Consider the following 18509-nt stretch of genomic DNA (forward strand, 5'->3'; position numbering starts at 1 on the left):
GGCTCAGTAGTAAAACACAATTATGTGGCCGGGGAGGCTCAGTAGTAGAGCACTTACGTAGCATACGTGCGGCTCTGGGATCAATTCTCAGCATATTCACCCTCCTCACCCCATGCGGTGGTGCTCTGTCAACTGATACACTCGAGAGTCACCTGAGGGGAGGGAACCTCAACTGAGAAATATCCCACAAGACTGGCCTGCAGGCCAGCCAGTGGGGCACTTTCTTTATTAACAGGTGATGTGGGGCCCAACCCACTGCTAGTGGTGACACTCACAGACAAGTGGTCCTGGGTGGTTTACGAGAGCAGCATGAGGGGGCTTGGAGGTGCATGACTTTAATTCCAGTACCTGGGATGCAGGGCAGGCAGATCTCAGTGAGTTAAAGACCAGCTTGGTTTACAAAGAGGTGCAGGCCAGCCAGTTATAAAGAACCTTTCTCCATTAAAAAAAAAAAAAAAAATAGAGAGAGAGACATTTCAAGCAAGAATAACCTGAGGCCTGGAAAGCCAGGGCTACAAACTAGAGACCCATCTCCAAAAATAAAGAACAAAACAGCAACAGCAGCAACAACGACAAATAAACAAACAAACAAACAAACAAATAAAAGCAGGCTGAGCAATCAATGGGAAACAATCTAGAAAACAGCACTCTGTCATGGCCTCTGCTTTAGTTCTGGCCTCCAGGTTCCTGCCTTGAGTCTCTGCCCTGACCTCCTTCAGTGATGGAGTGTGACCAAGACAGTTGTAAGGTAAAATAAACCTTCTCCTCCCTAAGCTATTTTTGGACATGGTATTTTATCACAGCAACAGAAACTCTAGGACACATACACACACACACACACACACACAACAACAACCTGTAGAAGTAAGAGACAGACAGATCTCAGCCACAGGGATATGCTTTTTACATTTATGTGTGTCTATAGGTAATATAGATGATACTATATATGGACTATATATAGTACTCATCTTTGGGTGGAATTGTGACATTCTGCTTCCCCCCAGGACTGTACAACTGAGCTAATTCCCATCCAGTGTAACAATAAATAAAAGGCACAACCTGTGTTGTACATGCTCCACTGGGGCCATCTAAGTGAGCGATGGGAGTAAGTTCATAGCTCTCCCCCACCCTCCGAGATACAGTTTCTCTGTGTAACAGCCCTGGCTGTCCTGGAACTCACTTTGCAGGCCACGCTGGCCTCGAACTCTCAAAGATCTACCTGCCTACCTCTGCTTCGACATTGCTAGAATTAAAGGTATGTGCCACCAGGTCCAGCTCTTACCAGGTACTCTGGCTTTCCTCAGACAGCACAGTACAAACAACAGCCACACGAACTTGAGGAGAGCTTCCAACAAACCAAAAAGAAAACCTACTTACCTCTTCCTTCTTAATGTAATTAACATTTATGAAGCACTCAAGTAGCATGTCTTTAATTCCTCTATTTTCCTCCAAATCATAATCAAAGCAGTATAAAGCCTGATGGATGCGCCATAACCGACACACATCCGCACCCTGGAAACGACACAGTGACACAGGAGAGAACAATGTCAAACTTATTTTGTTTTGTTTTCTGTGAAGTTGTATTTCAATCTAAAAAATTATTTTGTCATAAATAATGAAGATTACAGAATCATCAAAAATTAGTAACAAATGAAAATAGTGATACATGCCTCTAATCCCAGCAGTCAGGAGGCAGAGGCAGAAGGACCTCTGTGAGTTTGAGGCCAGCCTGGTCTACAGAACTAGTTACAGGACAGCCAAGGCTACACAGTGAAACCCTGCAAAATCTCTGTCTAGTTCCACCAAATAGTTTTTACCTTTTTTTTCTGGTTTTTCACTTATTTCTTTGTTTTTTAATAGGGCTTTACACAGCCCTGGCTGGCCTCAAACTTCAAAACTGTTTCTCTTGTCCCAGCCTCACCTTCCCTGAGGCTCCACCGTAAATGAAATGATTCCCATAGGAATCCCGAAGCACCCTGCCTTTTACTCACACTCCTGACTACCTGCTTGGTCTTGCTCTCAGAGGACCAGAGTCACGGGCACCTCCTTCCACCCTCCATCAACAACTCAGAAAATCGACCAGCACAGCTAGTCTGAGAAAGCTTGGCCCTCCTGGACCCCTGCTTTCTTTCCACTGCAGAACTAGTATCAAGATTTGGAGGTAGGGCACCATGATGTGACAAAGAGGACAGCAGCCACAGCGTGAGGAAAGAACAAAAGCCAACTTTAAATCTGGCTGTGGACTGCGCACCCCCCCTTGACCTCTTAAGATCCCTGTAACAAACGCCCATAAACTGGGAAGCTATAGAGTCCAAATCCTTAACACCTAATCCACCCCTCACTAAGCATGGCCTGAGGGAAGCAAACATACTGTTTTTGTCTCCAGACTTCTCTTTAGCAGCATGATAAACGCAGTCTTTCCCATGTCCTCCTTGGCAGGCAGGCCCTTTTCCCACCATCTGACACACAGATCCTGAATAGAGTTCTGGAGTTTCTGTTCAGATTCAGGTAATGCATATAAAATGCCTAAAACACAGCACAAATTAATTTCTTAATTTCTGTAATTAAGAAGATTATTACCAATTCAAACTCAAAACTATAGAGTATTATGACTTGGTACAAGGCCTTGCTAAGCAAATATTAGTTTAACTTGCCAAATAAACATCATTTATGGACTTAGCCAAAAGAAGACTTGTGTTATAAAAACAGATACAACAAAACAGAGAACTTTAGACCTAGAAGCCTCAGAGCAATACATCACTATTAGTAGGACAGGTCCAGACCACAATCCACCTCAATCTCCACACACTAGCCTCAGGTCTAGGCTCAAAGGCGGAGACAACCAAAGCAAGTCACAGTGAATATGAGAGCTATTGCTTTCAGAAACAAAAAGGCTCGATGATTAAATAACAGTGTGCTCTTAATACCCACAGGCGCCTGAACACCATTATATACACATAAAGCTTTTAGAGTCACGGGAAGTCTGGAAGCAACTACAACAGCACTCATTTTACCAGGTATTTGGAGAAGATCAATAAACTGGTAGTAAAATTCAGAAAGCACTTGGAAACTGACGTAATTTAAGATAGTCAAAGAAAAGACACTACTAACTGGGGTGGTAACAAAGACAGAGGTTGGAGAGAGGATAGCTGGAAGGGATTAGAGATGTAATTCTATCTCAATTAAAAACATACTAAAAGTGTAAAATATTAAAAAGGGAAAAATATACTAATTTCAAGAAATCAGACTAAAGCAGCATCCTAAAGACATAAAAAATCCAAGTGATGCAAAAACTAAGAACTTGATAGGAAGCTGCCCCAGTACCCAAGTGGTACCCAAGTAGGCCAAGTACTCAAAAGATAGCTCTTTAAAATCTATACAATAGGGGTCTGGAGAGATGGCTCGGAAGTTGAGAGCACTGGTTGCTCTTCCAAGAGGTCCTGAGTTCAATTCCCAGAAACCACATGGTGGCTCATAACCATCTATAATGAGATCTGGTGCCCTCTTCTGTACATGCGCACAGAACATTGTATACATAATAAATAATTTTTTAAAAATCTGTAAAATAAAACTGCTGTTATATCTATAAAATAATTTTGTATAAGTACTTTGTAACTTGATTTGTCTTTAATTCAGACTAGTATACCTGTTTAATAAAAACACCTTTACAGGCTCAGTTAAAAGTTAACAAGAATCATGGGAATCAACAACTCCACATGGTCATCCCGTAAGAAAAAAATCCAATGACACTGACTCTTGGGCTCTGTGGCAATAGCACAAACTGAGAAATCTGTGGTCAGAGATGTCCTTTCAAACAAGCACTTATTATCATTAGTCCTGTGAACCCAGGCAAACTATCCTAAAAAAGCTGCAAGCAGCAGCAGCAGTAGCAGCTCACAACCAGTTCATCCTCTGAAACCCTGAAACGGAGCCTGGGCAACTGAATTGCTCAGAGTGCCCGGACAGAAGAGAACTTAAGAGCGAAGACATGTCTTTACATTTTTGTTTCAGATTGCCACCCTGCTGGTGAACATAGGTGATTTCTTTTTAAAACACGTCATGTTAGTGGCCACTAACAAATACACACTTACCATTCAATATAACAGCACATTCCAAGAGGGCCCCATAGTTCTCATGTTCATTTATTATAGATATAGAAGCAAGAATTACAGTTGCAATTGCGTATGTTATTTCTATGCTCTTTTTCTAGAAATTAAACATTAGAAGATAATGCGTTAAATAAGGAACTTAACACTCAACTTGTTTTTAAAAAAATCAAATAGTCTAAATTTCCAAAATGAAGCCACCTCTAAAAGGTAGATTAAAATTTAATATAAGTCAAATGCCCTAAAAGAACTGTAACACTGAGGAGTAAGTAGAACAGCAGCAGCAGGGCTGGGCAGCAGGTAAAATTACAATGAACAGAACTAGCATATTGCACATTTTCTCAACTTAAAAGTTATTAAAATATTCAAGCTGGGCATGATGGTGCACACCTTTTATCCCAGCACTGAGGAAGCTAAGGTAGGTGATCTCTCAGAGTTTGACGCCAGCCTGGCATTCATGTGAGTTCCAGGACAGCCATGACAAACAGTGAGACTCTGTCTCAAAAAGAAAGTTCTATTATTCAAATAAACAATCTCTTAACACAGTAAAGAGGAACTATTTTTATTTCTGGAAGGCAAATACCATCTTTGGACTGTGCTCTGACTCCATTTCAGTTTCACCCAGGACTTCTACTGTCTGCCACCCATCCACAGGACTCTCCAACAACGTTTCTGTGAGTAAATCCTTCAGCCTTTGCCATAATTCTTCTTTCTGTTTCCTTGATAATTCATCTAGTAACTCACTTAAGCTAAAAGGATCAGAAGAATTTTTCTGTAAAATAAAAAAAACACAATATATGAAAAATTAGTTGTATTCTTTTCATACTGGTATTAATAGAAAAGCTTAACTAATAAATTAGATATTTTTAAGCATTTGGCTTATTTTTTTAATTAATTTATTTATTTATTACACTTTATTCACTTTGTATTCCAGCTGCAGCCCCCTCCCTCCCTCACTCCCAATCCCACCTTCCCTCCCTCTTCTTCTCTTATGACACCGCCCCCAGTCCACTGATAGAGGAGGACCTCCTCCCCTTCCATTTGACCCTAGTCTATCAAGTCTCATCAGGACTGGCTGCATTGTCTTCCTCTGTGGCCTGGTAATGCTGCTTTCCCCTTAGAGGAAGGTAATCAAAGAGCCAGCCACTGAGTTCATGTCAGAGACAGTCCCTGTTCCTATTACTAGGGCACCCTCTTGGACACTGAGCTGCCATGGACTACATCTGTGCTGGGGTTCTAGGTTATCTCCATACATGGTCCTTGGTTGGAGTATCAGTCTGAGAAAAGATCCCTGTGCCCCAATTTTTTTCTTCCCTGTGGAGCTCCTGTCCCCTCCAGGTCTTTCTATCTCCTCCTTCTTTCATAAGATTCCCTGCACTCTACCCAAAGTTTGGTTATGAGCCTCAGCATCTACTTTGATTCTCTGCTGGGTAGAGTCTTTCAGAGGCCCTCTGTGGTAGGCTCCTGTACTGTTCCCTGTTTTCTCCTTCTTCCGATGTCCATCCCGTTTGCCTTTCTGAATAAAGACTGAGCATCTTACCCAGAGTGCTCCTTCTTGATTAGCTTCTTTAGGTATATAGATTTTTAGTATGATTATCCTATATGTTTAATATCCACTTATAAGTGAGTATATACCATGTGTGTCTTTCTGCTTCTGGGATACCTCACTCAGGATGGTCTTTTCTAGTTCCCACCATTTGCCTGCAAATTTCAAGATTTCCTTGTCTTTAATTGCTGAGGAGTATTCCATTGTGTAAATTACCACAATTTCTGTATCCATTCCTCAACTGAAGGACATCTGGGCTATTTCCAGCTTCTGGCTACTACAAATAAAGCTGCTACAGACATGGTTGAGCCAACGTCCTTGTTGTATACTTGAGCATCTTTTGGGTATACACCCAGGAGTGGTATGGCTGGATCTTGAGGTAGCACTATTCCTAATTGTCTGAGAAAGAACCAGATTGACCTCCAAAGTGGTTGTACAATGGAGGAGGGTTGTACATTAGCAGTGGAGGAGGGTTCCCCTTTCTCCACATCCTCTTTCAGCATGTGTTGTCACTTAAGTTTTTCATCTTAGCCATTCTGATGGGTGTAAGATAAAATCTTAGGGTCATTTTGATTTGTATTTCCCTGATGACTAAGGATGCTGAGCATTTCTTTAAGTGTTTCTCTGACATTCGACATTCCTCTATTGAGAATTCTCTATTTAGCTCGGTTCCCCATTTTTTAATTGGATTACTTGATTTGTTGCTGTTTGACTTCTTTAGTTCTTTATATATTCTGGATATTAGCCCTCTGTCAGATATAGGGTTGGTGAAGATACTTTCCCAGTCTGTAGGATGTCGTTTTGCTCAGATGACAAAGCAACAGTAATAAAAACTGCATGGTATAGCATAGAAACAGAATAGTGGATCAATGGAATCAAACAGAAGACCCAGAAATAAACACACACACTTATGGACAACTAATTTTTAACAAAGATGCCAAAATCATGCAATGGAAAAAGATAGCATCTTCAACAAATGGTGCTGGTCTAACTGGATAGCTATATGTAGGAAAATACAAATAGATCCATACTTATCACCCTGCACAAAACTAAAGTCTAAGTGGATCAAAGACCTCAATATAAAACCAGATACACTAAACCTGTTAGAAGAAAAAGTAGGAAAAAGCCTTGAACTCATTGACACAGGAGACAACTTCCTGAACAGAACACCAACAGCACAGGCTCTAAGATCAACAATCAATAAATGGGACCTCATGAAACTGAAAAACTTCTGCAAAGCAAAGTATTTGACTTATTTTTTAAATCCTTTCCTAACAGGGAAAAGGTACAAAATTACCAAACAGAAAGCATCAACTCTCTCTTCTACTTCTTCTTCCTTAAGGACCAGATCTTTAAAGATTAAAATTTCATGTACTCAAAATCCCTAAAATCAGTTCAAATGTCCATTATCAATTCAAATGTCCTGTCATCAGAAACAAAACTATATTGGAGGCAAATATTGGAAAGGGTCAGATTCCCTCCCATCCAGTTCTTCATGCTACCAATGACTGCTTCTCATTGCCCTGACAGCAACCTCTTCCTGAATCAGAGTCCTTTCCCAATCCCCCAAATCCCACTCCCGCGCCCACTCCAGCTTGCTAGACTGTCTTCTCACTTTGGGCAGACTGACCACATCTTTCTGACAGAGTAAAAACAGTTATTATCAAAAAGGTGCAAAACCCAATCCGAGAGACTTTCCTGCAGCTGCTCTGGAACAACCTAAGCCAGGTATAGTGACAATAATAGATTATAGCTCACAGCTTCGATGAGGTTTTAAGTTAATAAATAACAAATCATTCACTAGTAGCACTGGCATGCTGAGGGCGCCAATGAATAAATCCTGAAGTATAGAGTTCACAAATAACAATGTTATAGCCATCATAGTAAAAGACTCTGGTAAGAACCCTCCACAGCTCTTAAATGAGCTGGTGGAAGTGTTCTGAAAGCACACTTTTCACGCACAGTCATGTTTTCTTCAGGCAGCCCATGGTTACAAAGAGGAAGCAGTAAGTCGCTAGGGTGAGTGCAAGCACCCCCCAATGACCCCCTGTAACAAGGCCATCCTGAAAGGCATTTCCAAGCAGCCCCTGCTGAAAAGGAGACTCTCCACCTGCCAGGGCTGTGACAAGCACAGGAAGGCTGGAATACCTCCCAGTGTAAAGAGCTCCGAAGAGACGTGACAAAGCTGTTCCTGGCTGCATCCTGGATCTGGAAAAGCATGACTATAAAGGTTATTATTGTGATAACTGTTAAAACGTGAATGTGGGAGCTGGAGAGATGGCTCAGTTTTTAAGAACACTGTCTGCTCTTCCAGAGGACCTGGGTTCAATTCCCAGCACCACATAGCAGCTCACAACTGTCTAGAAGACCAGTTCCATAGGATCCGACACTCTCACACAGATATACATTGCAGGGAAAACACCAATACACATGAAATAAAACATAAGCATGTACTGAAAACAATGGTTAAACTTTCACGTCTTGAGGATCTTAATGCATACATTAACACACACACAATGTGATTTCAGTTAGTTGTAAAGAAAAATGAGATCTGAAGGAAAACCTACATAGCACTGCATTAATGAAGGTGACCCAGCTTCATCAGACACTGCCTATCCTTCCTCATATGCAGATCCTAACTTTTAATGCTAATATGTATTATGCATATTAAGTGGGTGTGAAAGTGGGCATAGTTTGTTAAACTACAAAGCCCATGAAAGGGCAAAAAGCAGTGTGGGGAGTAACAGAGAGCACCCCAAAAGTCAAAGTGTGACACGTATGCAAAAAGGGTAGAAGCATATGGGAGTGGAGCAAAGAGATGGGAAAGAGAGGAGAGAAAATTACACAAAAACAAACAAGAAACTAAGGTAAAAAAAAAAGCATAATGAAACCTAACTGCACACTTAAGTACAAGTTTCAAGAGAACACTGGGTGGAGAGAGAGCTCATTTGGTCAAGTGCTTGTAAAGATCCAAGCTTGGGTCCCAGAACTCCCTGAAGAAGCTGGGCATGGCAGCCTGACTGCACTCCTACCTTCTGAGGTGGGTGACGAGAGGATCTCTGGAAGCTCTTGGCTAGTATAAGAGCTTCCATGCCACAGCTCCAGACTCACGAGACACCCTGTCTCAAACAACAGGTGGAGGCAACCGAAGACCACCGTCTGACTCCACATGTGCACCAACGTTAATGCGCACACACAAGGTCAAACACACACAGAATAATTCAGTGTGGACTTAGTGCTTACCAACTGCTGCATTTTGTTTGTTTGTATTTTGAGACAGGGTTTCTCTGGGTAGTCTTGACCGTCCTGGATTCGATTTGTAGACCAGGCTGGCCTCCAACTCACAGAGATCTATCTGCCTCTGCCTCCCCAAAGGCTAGGATTACAGGCGTGCGCCACTGTGCCCAGCTTCAATGGCTGTATTCTTTGTCCTAGAATCATTCATTATTTTGGAATCATTCAAGAGTTATAGGCATGTGACTCTATCAGGGTACACTTTTCCTAACACAAAGGTACTTTCTTAAAAAATTAACTAATTAATTAATTAGCTCCACCCCTCTATGGACCACAATTCCTTACCTCCCAAACCCACTAACCACTACACTGTACACTTAAGCACTAATGTTCCATGGGACTAGTTTATCTTTTTCTTTTTCTGCTCTCTTGTCCTTTCCCCTTTCCCACAAGAATGGCAAGGGCTGTGCAAGCTGACCATTGACTTCTAACTATAAACTCCCATTCTTTCTCAAGGGGACGCATCACCACTTCCTATAGCATTTGTGTATATTAATGACTCAATGTGTGTCACGGTGTTCTATTAGATTCCTATCTTGAATGTGTCATAGCAAAATGCACATCTCTTCCTGTTGCAGGAACTTGATACCATTGCAAACCCCAAAATTGCAACTGTAAAACCCTGCTTCTTGGTAGGTGTGGCTGAGCCCTATCACACACCTTTACTCCAAGAACTTTGTTTATTGTAAACAGGTGAATATGGTGTGGTTCAGCCAACTCCAGCACACATCTTTAGGCCCAAAAAGCCAGACAGCTAAAGCTCCTCATACTCCCCAACGCTGTGTTAAAAAACCCTCAACTCAAAAGTCCCTCCTACCTTTTAATCCCTGTCAGCTGGTTTCTTACTCTACCTCTTGACCTAGCATTAACTACTATCAAAACAGCAGTGCAGAGCTCCACTCTAGCTCTCTCCACTGTTCCCATACCTTATACTACCATACATAACTGTACACTCCCAAAGCAGAAGATCCCACCTACAGCTAATGGCTCCTTTTCTAGCTCTAGCCTAGACAGACTGTCAAACTGCCTCATGGCCATCACCCTGAACACATCCTCCTGATGGTCATCTTTTCCCTACACCTAGGCCGTGCCATTGTCATCATATGTAACCAAACTGCACTGCTGTTCCTGCAGTTGAAGGCTTCCAACTTCACCTAAATCCACTAGCAATGATAAGCAGTACCTTACTTTCCAGCTACCAGGCTTGGTCCCCCAACCTGCTCCATGCATGCAGGCACACAAGCATTCCCAGAGGCGAATCTTGCTTCCGTCTTCTCACTGTCTTCTGTCCTAGTTTTCTTCCACTGGGGTTCCTCTCCTGTCTACGTGCTGGCCACTCTCTACCCACTGGACAAACTCTGAGCTTTCTAAAATCGCAAAGAAGGTCTCTGCAGTCATCTGTATGAGAAATGCCCCCTATGGAATTGGGTATCTAAACATTTGGTCCCCAGTGGGCAGCACTGTTTTGGGAGCTTTAAGTGGTACAGTCTTGATGGAGGAAGTATGTCACTAATCAGGTAACCCCCTTCTAGCCTGCTATGCGTGTGCTTACAGTTGAGGATACGGGTTCTCAGCTTCCTGCTCCCACTGTGTCCCTCTGGACGCATAAAGCCAGAAATAAGGTCTTACATAAGTTGCTTTAGTCATGTTTTATCACAGCAATAGAAAAGTAATAGTTTCTCTTCTTTTTTTTTTTCACTGCCTTTCCCCCCTTGTGTCTGTCACTGCATTCTGGCCCCAACAAACCTCTTCAGGTTAAAACACAACCTGCCTTCTCCAGTCCTTAGGGATCTGCTTCAGTTCAATGGGCTCTTTGGTTAACTTTTTATATCTTCTACTTTTTAACTCAGCCAAAAAGCGGGTCCATTCAATTCTAAAGAATTTACTTATCCTTTTAAAAATAAACATTCACCCCCAAGGACTCACCAAGAGAATTGTATTTCACTTAGTGACATGATTTTAGAATAATATTTATATCCAGAGTAAAAAATACAATAAAATTCAAACACACAACTTACATCAAGTTGAACAAACCGCAGAAACTCTTCAACCAGCTCCTTAGATACTGCTTGGACGAAAGCCTCACGTTTTTCCATGACAGATAGATGAGACTGTTCTAAGGGGGCTTGCTTTATAACCCTGGTAGGATACAATCAAACCAGAATCTAAATGTGCATGTTTTCCGGTAAGTTTTCATTTGACACAAACATTCAAGAAGAGTGAGAAATGCTTATACCACTATAAGTTTCTAACAACATTCTGACACAAAACTGTAATAATCTGAAAAAATATTTACTGATGTTATAAACAAAATATCCATGTCATTACCAATTGTCAATGAAACTTCATTCCTCTAATCTTACTTGCACTGCTGCCTTGGGAAGGTCTGACTTCTGCAGCAGGTTCAGGCAGATCCCCACAGCTGAATTCAGCAGACTCCACTTCTAATGGGCCGTTCCTCCAAGAAGATCCCACTCATCAATCCTCCCTTGTTTTTCAAATGAAGGACTGTTACTGGGAGTGAAAACCTCAACAACAGCCCTGAGGTCACCCGGGAGCTTGTAGGTGCACTCACCACTTTAGCACCCTCCTCTCCACACCTTCAGGATAATGAGTGCTCAAGGGACCTAGCTCACTCTTTCCTGCCTTCGCTCTCCTAGGAAACCCAATTTTACTTACACCTGCCGCCAGGATGACATATTCAAAACATAAATCTAACAAAACAGTTACAGCAAATGATAGACCATGTTTGCAATAGGACTTCTCTTTTAAAAGTCTTCTATACCTTTAAAAATACAGCAATATGTAAAATTACTGGCAGTAATTATACAGTGAGTCACAGCAAATATATATTCCTATTCCAAATTGAATAAAAGCATAAAATCTCCATTTGACAACTCTTCACACAAGTAAATTTAAATACAGCCACTTCGCTCCCCAATTCAAATGGCTGAACAGTGAAACCTAACTTTTTTCTGTTAAAAAAAAAATGGAGAGGGAAAGGCACGCGACCAATAGGAACACTTTTTAAATTCTGTTTTTAAAAACACTTGTGTTTACTCAAGTACATGCCTTTGTCAACTTCGTCTGCCATATAATGTTTACATCTGCTGGACTTACAAACTGTTACTCCATTTCTGGATTTGTCCTCCCTAGATGAGTCCTAGGAGTAGCTTCGGGGTCCTCCGTATAGGCAGCCCAAGCAAAAGACCAGCGCCTTCACTTCGTCAGGCCCCCAGACAAGGGTCGAGACTGGGATCCTCCCTAGTCAGCTCCCGGGCCCGGTGCCGGATCTTCACGTCATTCCCTGGCCGTGCCCGGAGACCTCCCAAGTTTCACACTCCGGCAGGGTTCTCCCTCGTCAGCCGGTGTAGGTCTTTGGTCCTACCTACTCAGCCTGGACCCCTGTCCGGGGTCCTCGCTGCTCTGACGCGGGTCTCGGCGTCAGATCCCTCTGACACCCTCCCTAGTGAGCCCAGGTCCTGTTCTGGGTGCTCTCCAGTCACACCCGGGCCCTCTTCCGGAGTCCTCCCTCGTCAGAGTGAGGTCCTGGCCTGCGCTCCTCCCTGAGAGGCCGCGTCCCCGGCTGACATGCTGGCTGAGGAGCCCCTCGTCTTGCTCGGGGACCTAGAGGGTCCCGCTCCGCCCTCCCGCCGCACCTCGCCCACTCCACCAGCGCCCGGCACCGACGGCGGCCGCGGACAGGAGAGCCTCGGCGGGCTGAGCGGCCCGCTCGCCGCCGGATCCCACTCACACCCGACCGACCCGGGCGCGCAGCGCTCACCTCACCAGGGACCCACAGTTTCCCGCGCTCGGACCAGATTCAAACCCTTGCGCGCGCGCCCAGGACGCACCCGCCCTCCAACCCGTCACCGGTCGCCCCTCTCACGAGATCTGACGCTCTCCGGGCCACGCCCCCAAGCGGCCAGGCTCCACCCCCACCGGCCAAGCACCGCCTCCTGGGCGGGACTCAGCCTCGGGCGGGAGTCGTTTCCGCGCGCCACAGAACGCGCACGCGCAGAGCTGTCGGCGCCGTTTCCTACCCCGTTCTTCCGTGGCAGTGCTGCCGTTGCTTCTGTGCGATTTCCCCGCTTCTCCGTGGAAGGTCGCGGAGCAGACGGAGGAGGGAGAGAAAGAAGGGGAGACTATGAAGAGCCGGAGGAGTAAAGGAGGAGAGGAGGGAGAGAGAGATGGAGGCGCTGAAGAGAAAACGGGGAGGCATCAGCAGGGGAGGGGAGGAAAACTAAAGAAACGGGAAAGGGAAGTAGAGAGTTAGGAAGAGACTGGGGCGTGTTGAGCAGAGCTACACAGTAAGACAGGAGGCAGAAGGCCGAGGGACCCCAAGGTTCATTGCAGGAACCTTGTCATGAGCTTAGAGTTCCCAGCTTCAGAAATGAGAAAACAAGTCACCCATCTGTGGAGCTTTCTTACCGTATAAAACAGATGAAGACATGGGGAGGAGCCTGCTGAGGAAGATGGCAGCTCCCAGCCTGTCCTTTCCCAAGATTCAACAGCAGATGTCGCTCAGGCCCATGGCCAGGACTGGGCAGCCCTCCCCAGCCTGGTCATAGTCATTCATGGCCTTTGGGGTTTCCTGCACGTGGAAACCAAAGCCAGCCCTTCTTCCAGCCCACATCCCTACCCCTATTTCTGGCCTCTTTCTGCCCTGCTGGCCACTGTCTCCCTCAGCCAATACCCATTCCCTGTCCAGCTTTCCTCCAAATGAAGTCACTGTTGTGTCAGTTCTATTTCCTTCACTATTTCTTTTTCATGCTCAAAGTGTCCAGAATGAGTTCTGTTGCCTGGATTGAATTTAAAGGACTTAGATGTTACCCCTGAGGCAGCCAGCTTACCCAACATAGGACAAGATATCTATTGACTATGAAACAAAAGGCAGCCAGAAAGGTCAAAATGATTTTAATAATTTGTATTTAGCCTGATACAGCAAAGATAACAATCTTAACAGTATAAAATGATAATGGGGTCAGTTCGGAACTCTGAGGTTTAAGAGCCGCAGAGGCAAGGGCAGCCCACCCACAGCCAGCCACCTTTTGAATCACTTCCCATTCCTGACTGCCTCCCTCTCCAGCCCCTTGTCCCTACCCGCCTTAGCACCCTCTGTTCCATCTACAAGGTATGAACAAACAGCTTGAGGCTGGACTCCCACATTCAGACTTGCCATGTGCTGTTCTGAGCTTCCTGCCCATCCCATTCAGATCTGACTCTTGTCCAAAAGAAATCCCATTTTCCTCTGTCTCAGTCTCCTTCACACACTTTGCCATTACTGACTGGTATGCTTCATGCTAAGAAACAGAAAAACATGAGTTTAACAGTGAGTTCTGAATATTCACAGCTAGTGACTTAGGCCAGTAACAACTCTGTGCTTCCCTGGTTTGCAATGTGTTCAAAAACACCCCTCCCCCCAAAGCAAATAATAACAAAATGAGGCTTCAGCTAGTGAAGTGGCTCAGTTTGTACAATGTTTTCCTAGCTTGTACGACGCACTAGCTTCAATGATAAGCCCTATGTAAACAGATGGAACACACCTGAAATCCCAATATTCCACGACTGGAAACGAGAGAAAAGGTCATATTGGCTACATAGTTCAAGGCCTGCCTGAGATAAATGAGATCCTTTCTCAAAAATAAGAAATGTAATAGTATCTGCTCATCCTCTAATGTGCAGGATCCACCAGAGAAGACTCCTCAGACATGAGCTTAAGCCAATAGAAAATCTTTACTAGCTAGCCTGGGCCTATACTGGGTGTTCAGGATCCTGGTGTAGCCCTGAGCCTTTCTCATGTCCTGTGTTGACATAATTTAGTTAACAAGAACAGGTAGAAGCAAAATTACAAAACCAAAAGGCTAGGTTGGCACATTTAAGAAACTTTCCTAGAACTATAGACTTCTATGGATTAGGTCTTTGTTTTAGTTTATGCAGATGGTGCTGTCTACCTGCTAAGTTTTACAGCCAGAATGGCACTTCCATCATGGAGTCAGTTGTGCTAAGGTCTGGGGACCTGCTCAGTATTCCACTGGTCTTAGTCAATGAGTCAAACTGTGAGCTCATTCTATTCTAAAGAGATATAGCTGGAGCTGGAGAGATGGTTCAGTGGTTAAGAGCATTGTCTGCTCTTCCAGAGGTCTTAAGTTCAATTCCCAGTAACCACACAGTGGCTCACAACCATCTACACTGGGGTCTGATGACCTCTTCTGGCATACAGGTGTACATGCAGAAAGAGCACACATATACATTAAATAAATAAAAAATTTAAAAAGTTATAGCTTAGGACCAATAGTTTTATTGAACTGATAACATAATTGGCCAAATTCAATCAGAATGGGAAGTTCTATCCATTGCTGATAGACTAGTTAGCCAGGAGACCAAAAGAACAGACTGTACCAATTATCTGATTAATGGCTTTGTCTCTCAGTTTTTGAGGTTTTTTTTCCCCCTTCCAACCACAGTAATATTCCTGTTTAATTACTCCTGATCACTTAGGATAGAAATGAAAGGTTTTTCCCAAAGCCAGACCTAGTGTCCTTTATCTCATGGGAAGTAAGTCTAAGTCTCAACAATTTTGTAAAGTCATTTCTGCAAGAAAAATCTGTTGTTTTCAGAAACAAACTTTTAATATTCCTAGGTCCTGATCAACCAGACTAGTTATTTTGGAAGCATCAAAAGAGGCACATTTAGTCAAACCATTAGTACATGCCCTCCAAGTAGTCTCGTGGACTTGATAGTATTACTGTTATATGAATTAGTCCATAAAAAGAACAGCAGGTGTCAGAATAAGGGGAAGTGTCTGAATTAAAGATTTTACACATTAGACAAGTTGTAGTCTTTTCTAAGTCCTCTAGCGTTAATTGGTGGTGGCTCCAGTCACAGTGTTTTCAAAGGGCTGACAGTCTGTTTAGTTCCTTTTATGTAGTGGGGGGCGGGGGAGCAGGTGTTTAAGCATAACCAGCAATCCTGGTTGATTTTTGGCTGAAAATGATCAACTCTTTCCCCAGGGGTCTCTTCCTGTGGCATAAAGACTGGTTCCCAGTTTTTTTCCCATTTCCCAAGGCCAGAATCTTCTTAAAGAAAAATTTCAGAAAGCCTCAGCATTCCTTTTCAGACCCAGGACAGCAGCCGAGGTGCCTCTTCAACATACCTAAGTGGACCTGGCCTCCTGGTTCTCCCAGCATCCCTCTGTCCCTACACATTACAGGGCATTACTGGTATACCCTGCCCTCTGCCTTGAGTTCTCCAGCTCAGGGGTGGGACTGCCCTATAGAATCCTGTCATTTTGGTTCCCCCCTTCTCTAGATTTTCTGTGTGTGCACATGCTTTCTCTCTCTCCCTGCTCTTCTCTGTCTCCCTCTGTATGACTTCCTTGGTTCCTTGGGACCAGTCCCCCCCAAGAGCTGCCCCCAAAAAACCTGCCTTTATGCTTTGATTTGAACTGGCTCATTTTGTTAGAGGACAAAACTTCTTACTCAGTTTTACAACCCCAATTTTTGCAGTGGATTTCTGGCAGTTAGGGGCCCAGCTACAGGGCATGCATAGAATTGTTGACTCTGTATTCCTATCTGAATTGTCCTAAGTGGGCACGAGGAGTAAAGGTAAAGGTGGAGTGTGGCTTGCTAGTCTGTAGTCACACTAGCTAATACTTTCCCTGCATCTGTCTTCCTCAGTTTCCAGTCCACGCCTGTGGGCAAGCGGGGTGGAACCACATCCTTTCTTCACCCATAAAGTGCAAAACAAAGCCTCAGTAGGATGTGAAGGGGCAGGGAGTGGAAGGGCCAGCTCAGTAAAGTCTTGATTTCAATGGGTCCATAGTCCAGAGACAAGCCATTTGGCAGCAACATCTTTATTGAACTTCTCCTTTCTTAATCTGGGTGACCAGGACCCATGGTGTGACAACAGCCATCTTTACTGCCCTAGGAGTGGAGAGAATGACCTTCAAGAGATGGAGTTAGGGTTAGGGTTAAAGAGGGGGGTCCTTTATCCTGGTTCCCCCTCGGGTAACAGCTGAGGATGTCACAGGTTGCTTAGCAACCTAGAGGCGGGCTGCCTGTATGCTAACATTCCTCCCTTTTCCTATAATTAAAAAAGAGCTACAGAGGGGCGGCGAGGCAGGAATGAAGGCGTTGGGCTGCTTCTCATGCAAGGCAAGTCAAAGTACAGTACGTAAAGCACAAAAATGTAGGCTCACTGGGAGAAGCTCTTCGAATACAAGGGGCAGAGAAAGAGGGAGAGCAGGAGGTCCAGGTTATATGCTGAAGAAGAAGTCCCTTCCCTGGAAAGTTCAGGGTAGAGGACGGGGTTTGCCAGCTGTGCCCAGCAGCAGGTAGGGACTGAGGAATGTTGGGAGGAGCTAGAACTGTTTGTCCTAGATCCAAAGCACACCATTCCAGCCTTTTGTTGATGATAAATGGATAACAGGCAAAGAAATCAATCATCTTTGGCTACTGACACTGGGGCAGGGAAGCCAAAAGGCTGAAATGTTAGCCAAGTCCAGGAAGAGCAGGCTGCTGTATTTGCTGTCTAGGATGTGTGAGAAAAGTCCAGGCCTGGCTTGGCACAGCCTGTGAGATCAGACTGGAGCACCTGTGGGTAGCTGCTTTGACTGTCACAGACATAGGAGACACCTGGCAAGACACGAAAATACACACACACACAGGCAAAGACAAAGTTAAATAGTTTAGGGAGAGAAACTGGGGGAACTGGAACTTTTGGGAGAGCAAGAAGAAAAAAAGTTTGGAATGAAGAAGAGAAGAAGCTTAAACACGGTGAACCTTCATTTACCCGATCGCTGGCAGTAATATAAGAAGTTTCATTTTGGATCTGTCATCTATGGGATATTGAGGCCAAATTCAGTTGCAGAGGCGTATAAATTTAGAAGCTCTTAAAGCAGGAGGAGCTAGGTGTAGGAATCTGAAGATCTCCAGAAGACATCCCAGAGGAGAATCTAGACTAACCTCCAGGCTAACCCATTGTGCTGTCCTTCTTCCTCTCTTCCAATCCATATCCATCCCATGATTCTCTCTTGATTCTTCCTCCAAAGCCCTGGGAACCTTAGCCAAACCTCCTCCATTCTGCCCTGCCCAGGTCTAGGTAATTTAATGAACCAATCAGGTATAATGTTTTAGGCAGGTTTACACAAACAAGGATAGGTGTATTGGGTGGGCAGTAACCAGATCTTGAGGGCCAGTAATTTGCATTAGACCAACCTCCAAAAGGGCAAAAGCTCACTTGATCTTAATTTTTAGCATGAGTACACATCATGAAAGAAGGACTTCATCCCTCTACCCAGAAGTTTAACACAATGAGAGACAATTTTTAAGTCTATACTTGAAAGACAAAGCAAAGGAGATTTAAAATCTTGAACCATGATAGTGGATCATATAGTGGAATGTTTTTGTTTTGTTTTTAACCGGAGTTAGATTAATAAATCAGAGATCCAGTGATAAATGTCAAAGTCCTGGACAGTTAAAGCCACAATAGCATAGCAATAGGAAGAAATATGAAGTGTTTTTTTTTTTAAATCTACTTAGGATACTTTAAATCACCTTAGA

The 18509-nt window shown here is 44.0% G+C and overlaps 1 protein-coding gene across 1 annotated transcript in view; it reads right to left on the minus strand.

The window, feature by feature from the left end:
* Ncapg2 (non-SMC condensin II complex subunit G2) overlaps positions 1-12792 on the minus strand; it is a 60262-nt gene extending 47470 nt beyond the window's left edge. The window contains exons 1-6 of the mRNA XM_055607552.1: positions 12731-12792; positions 10965-11085; positions 4690-4878; positions 4092-4206; positions 2372-2526; positions 1378-1512 (exon numbers count right to left, since the gene is read on the minus strand). Coding sequence (XP_055463527.1) covers positions 1378-1512; positions 2372-2526; positions 4092-4206; positions 4690-4878; positions 10965-11042 — 672 coding nt within the window. The 5' untranslated portion in view covers positions 11043-11085; positions 12731-12792. The remainder of the gene's footprint in view (positions 1-1377; positions 1513-2371; positions 2527-4091; positions 4207-4689; positions 4879-10964; positions 11086-12730) is intronic.
* Between the last annotated feature and the right edge of the window lie 5717 nt (positions 12793-18509).

The sequence above is a fragment of the Psammomys obesus genome, unplaced genomic scaffold (genome assembly GCF_907164565.1).
Source record: "Psammomys obesus unplaced genomic scaffold, mPsaObe1.curated_primary_1811, whole genome shotgun sequence".
NCBI classification, from domain to species: Eukaryota; Metazoa; Chordata; class Mammalia; order Rodentia; family Muridae; genus Psammomys; species Psammomys obesus.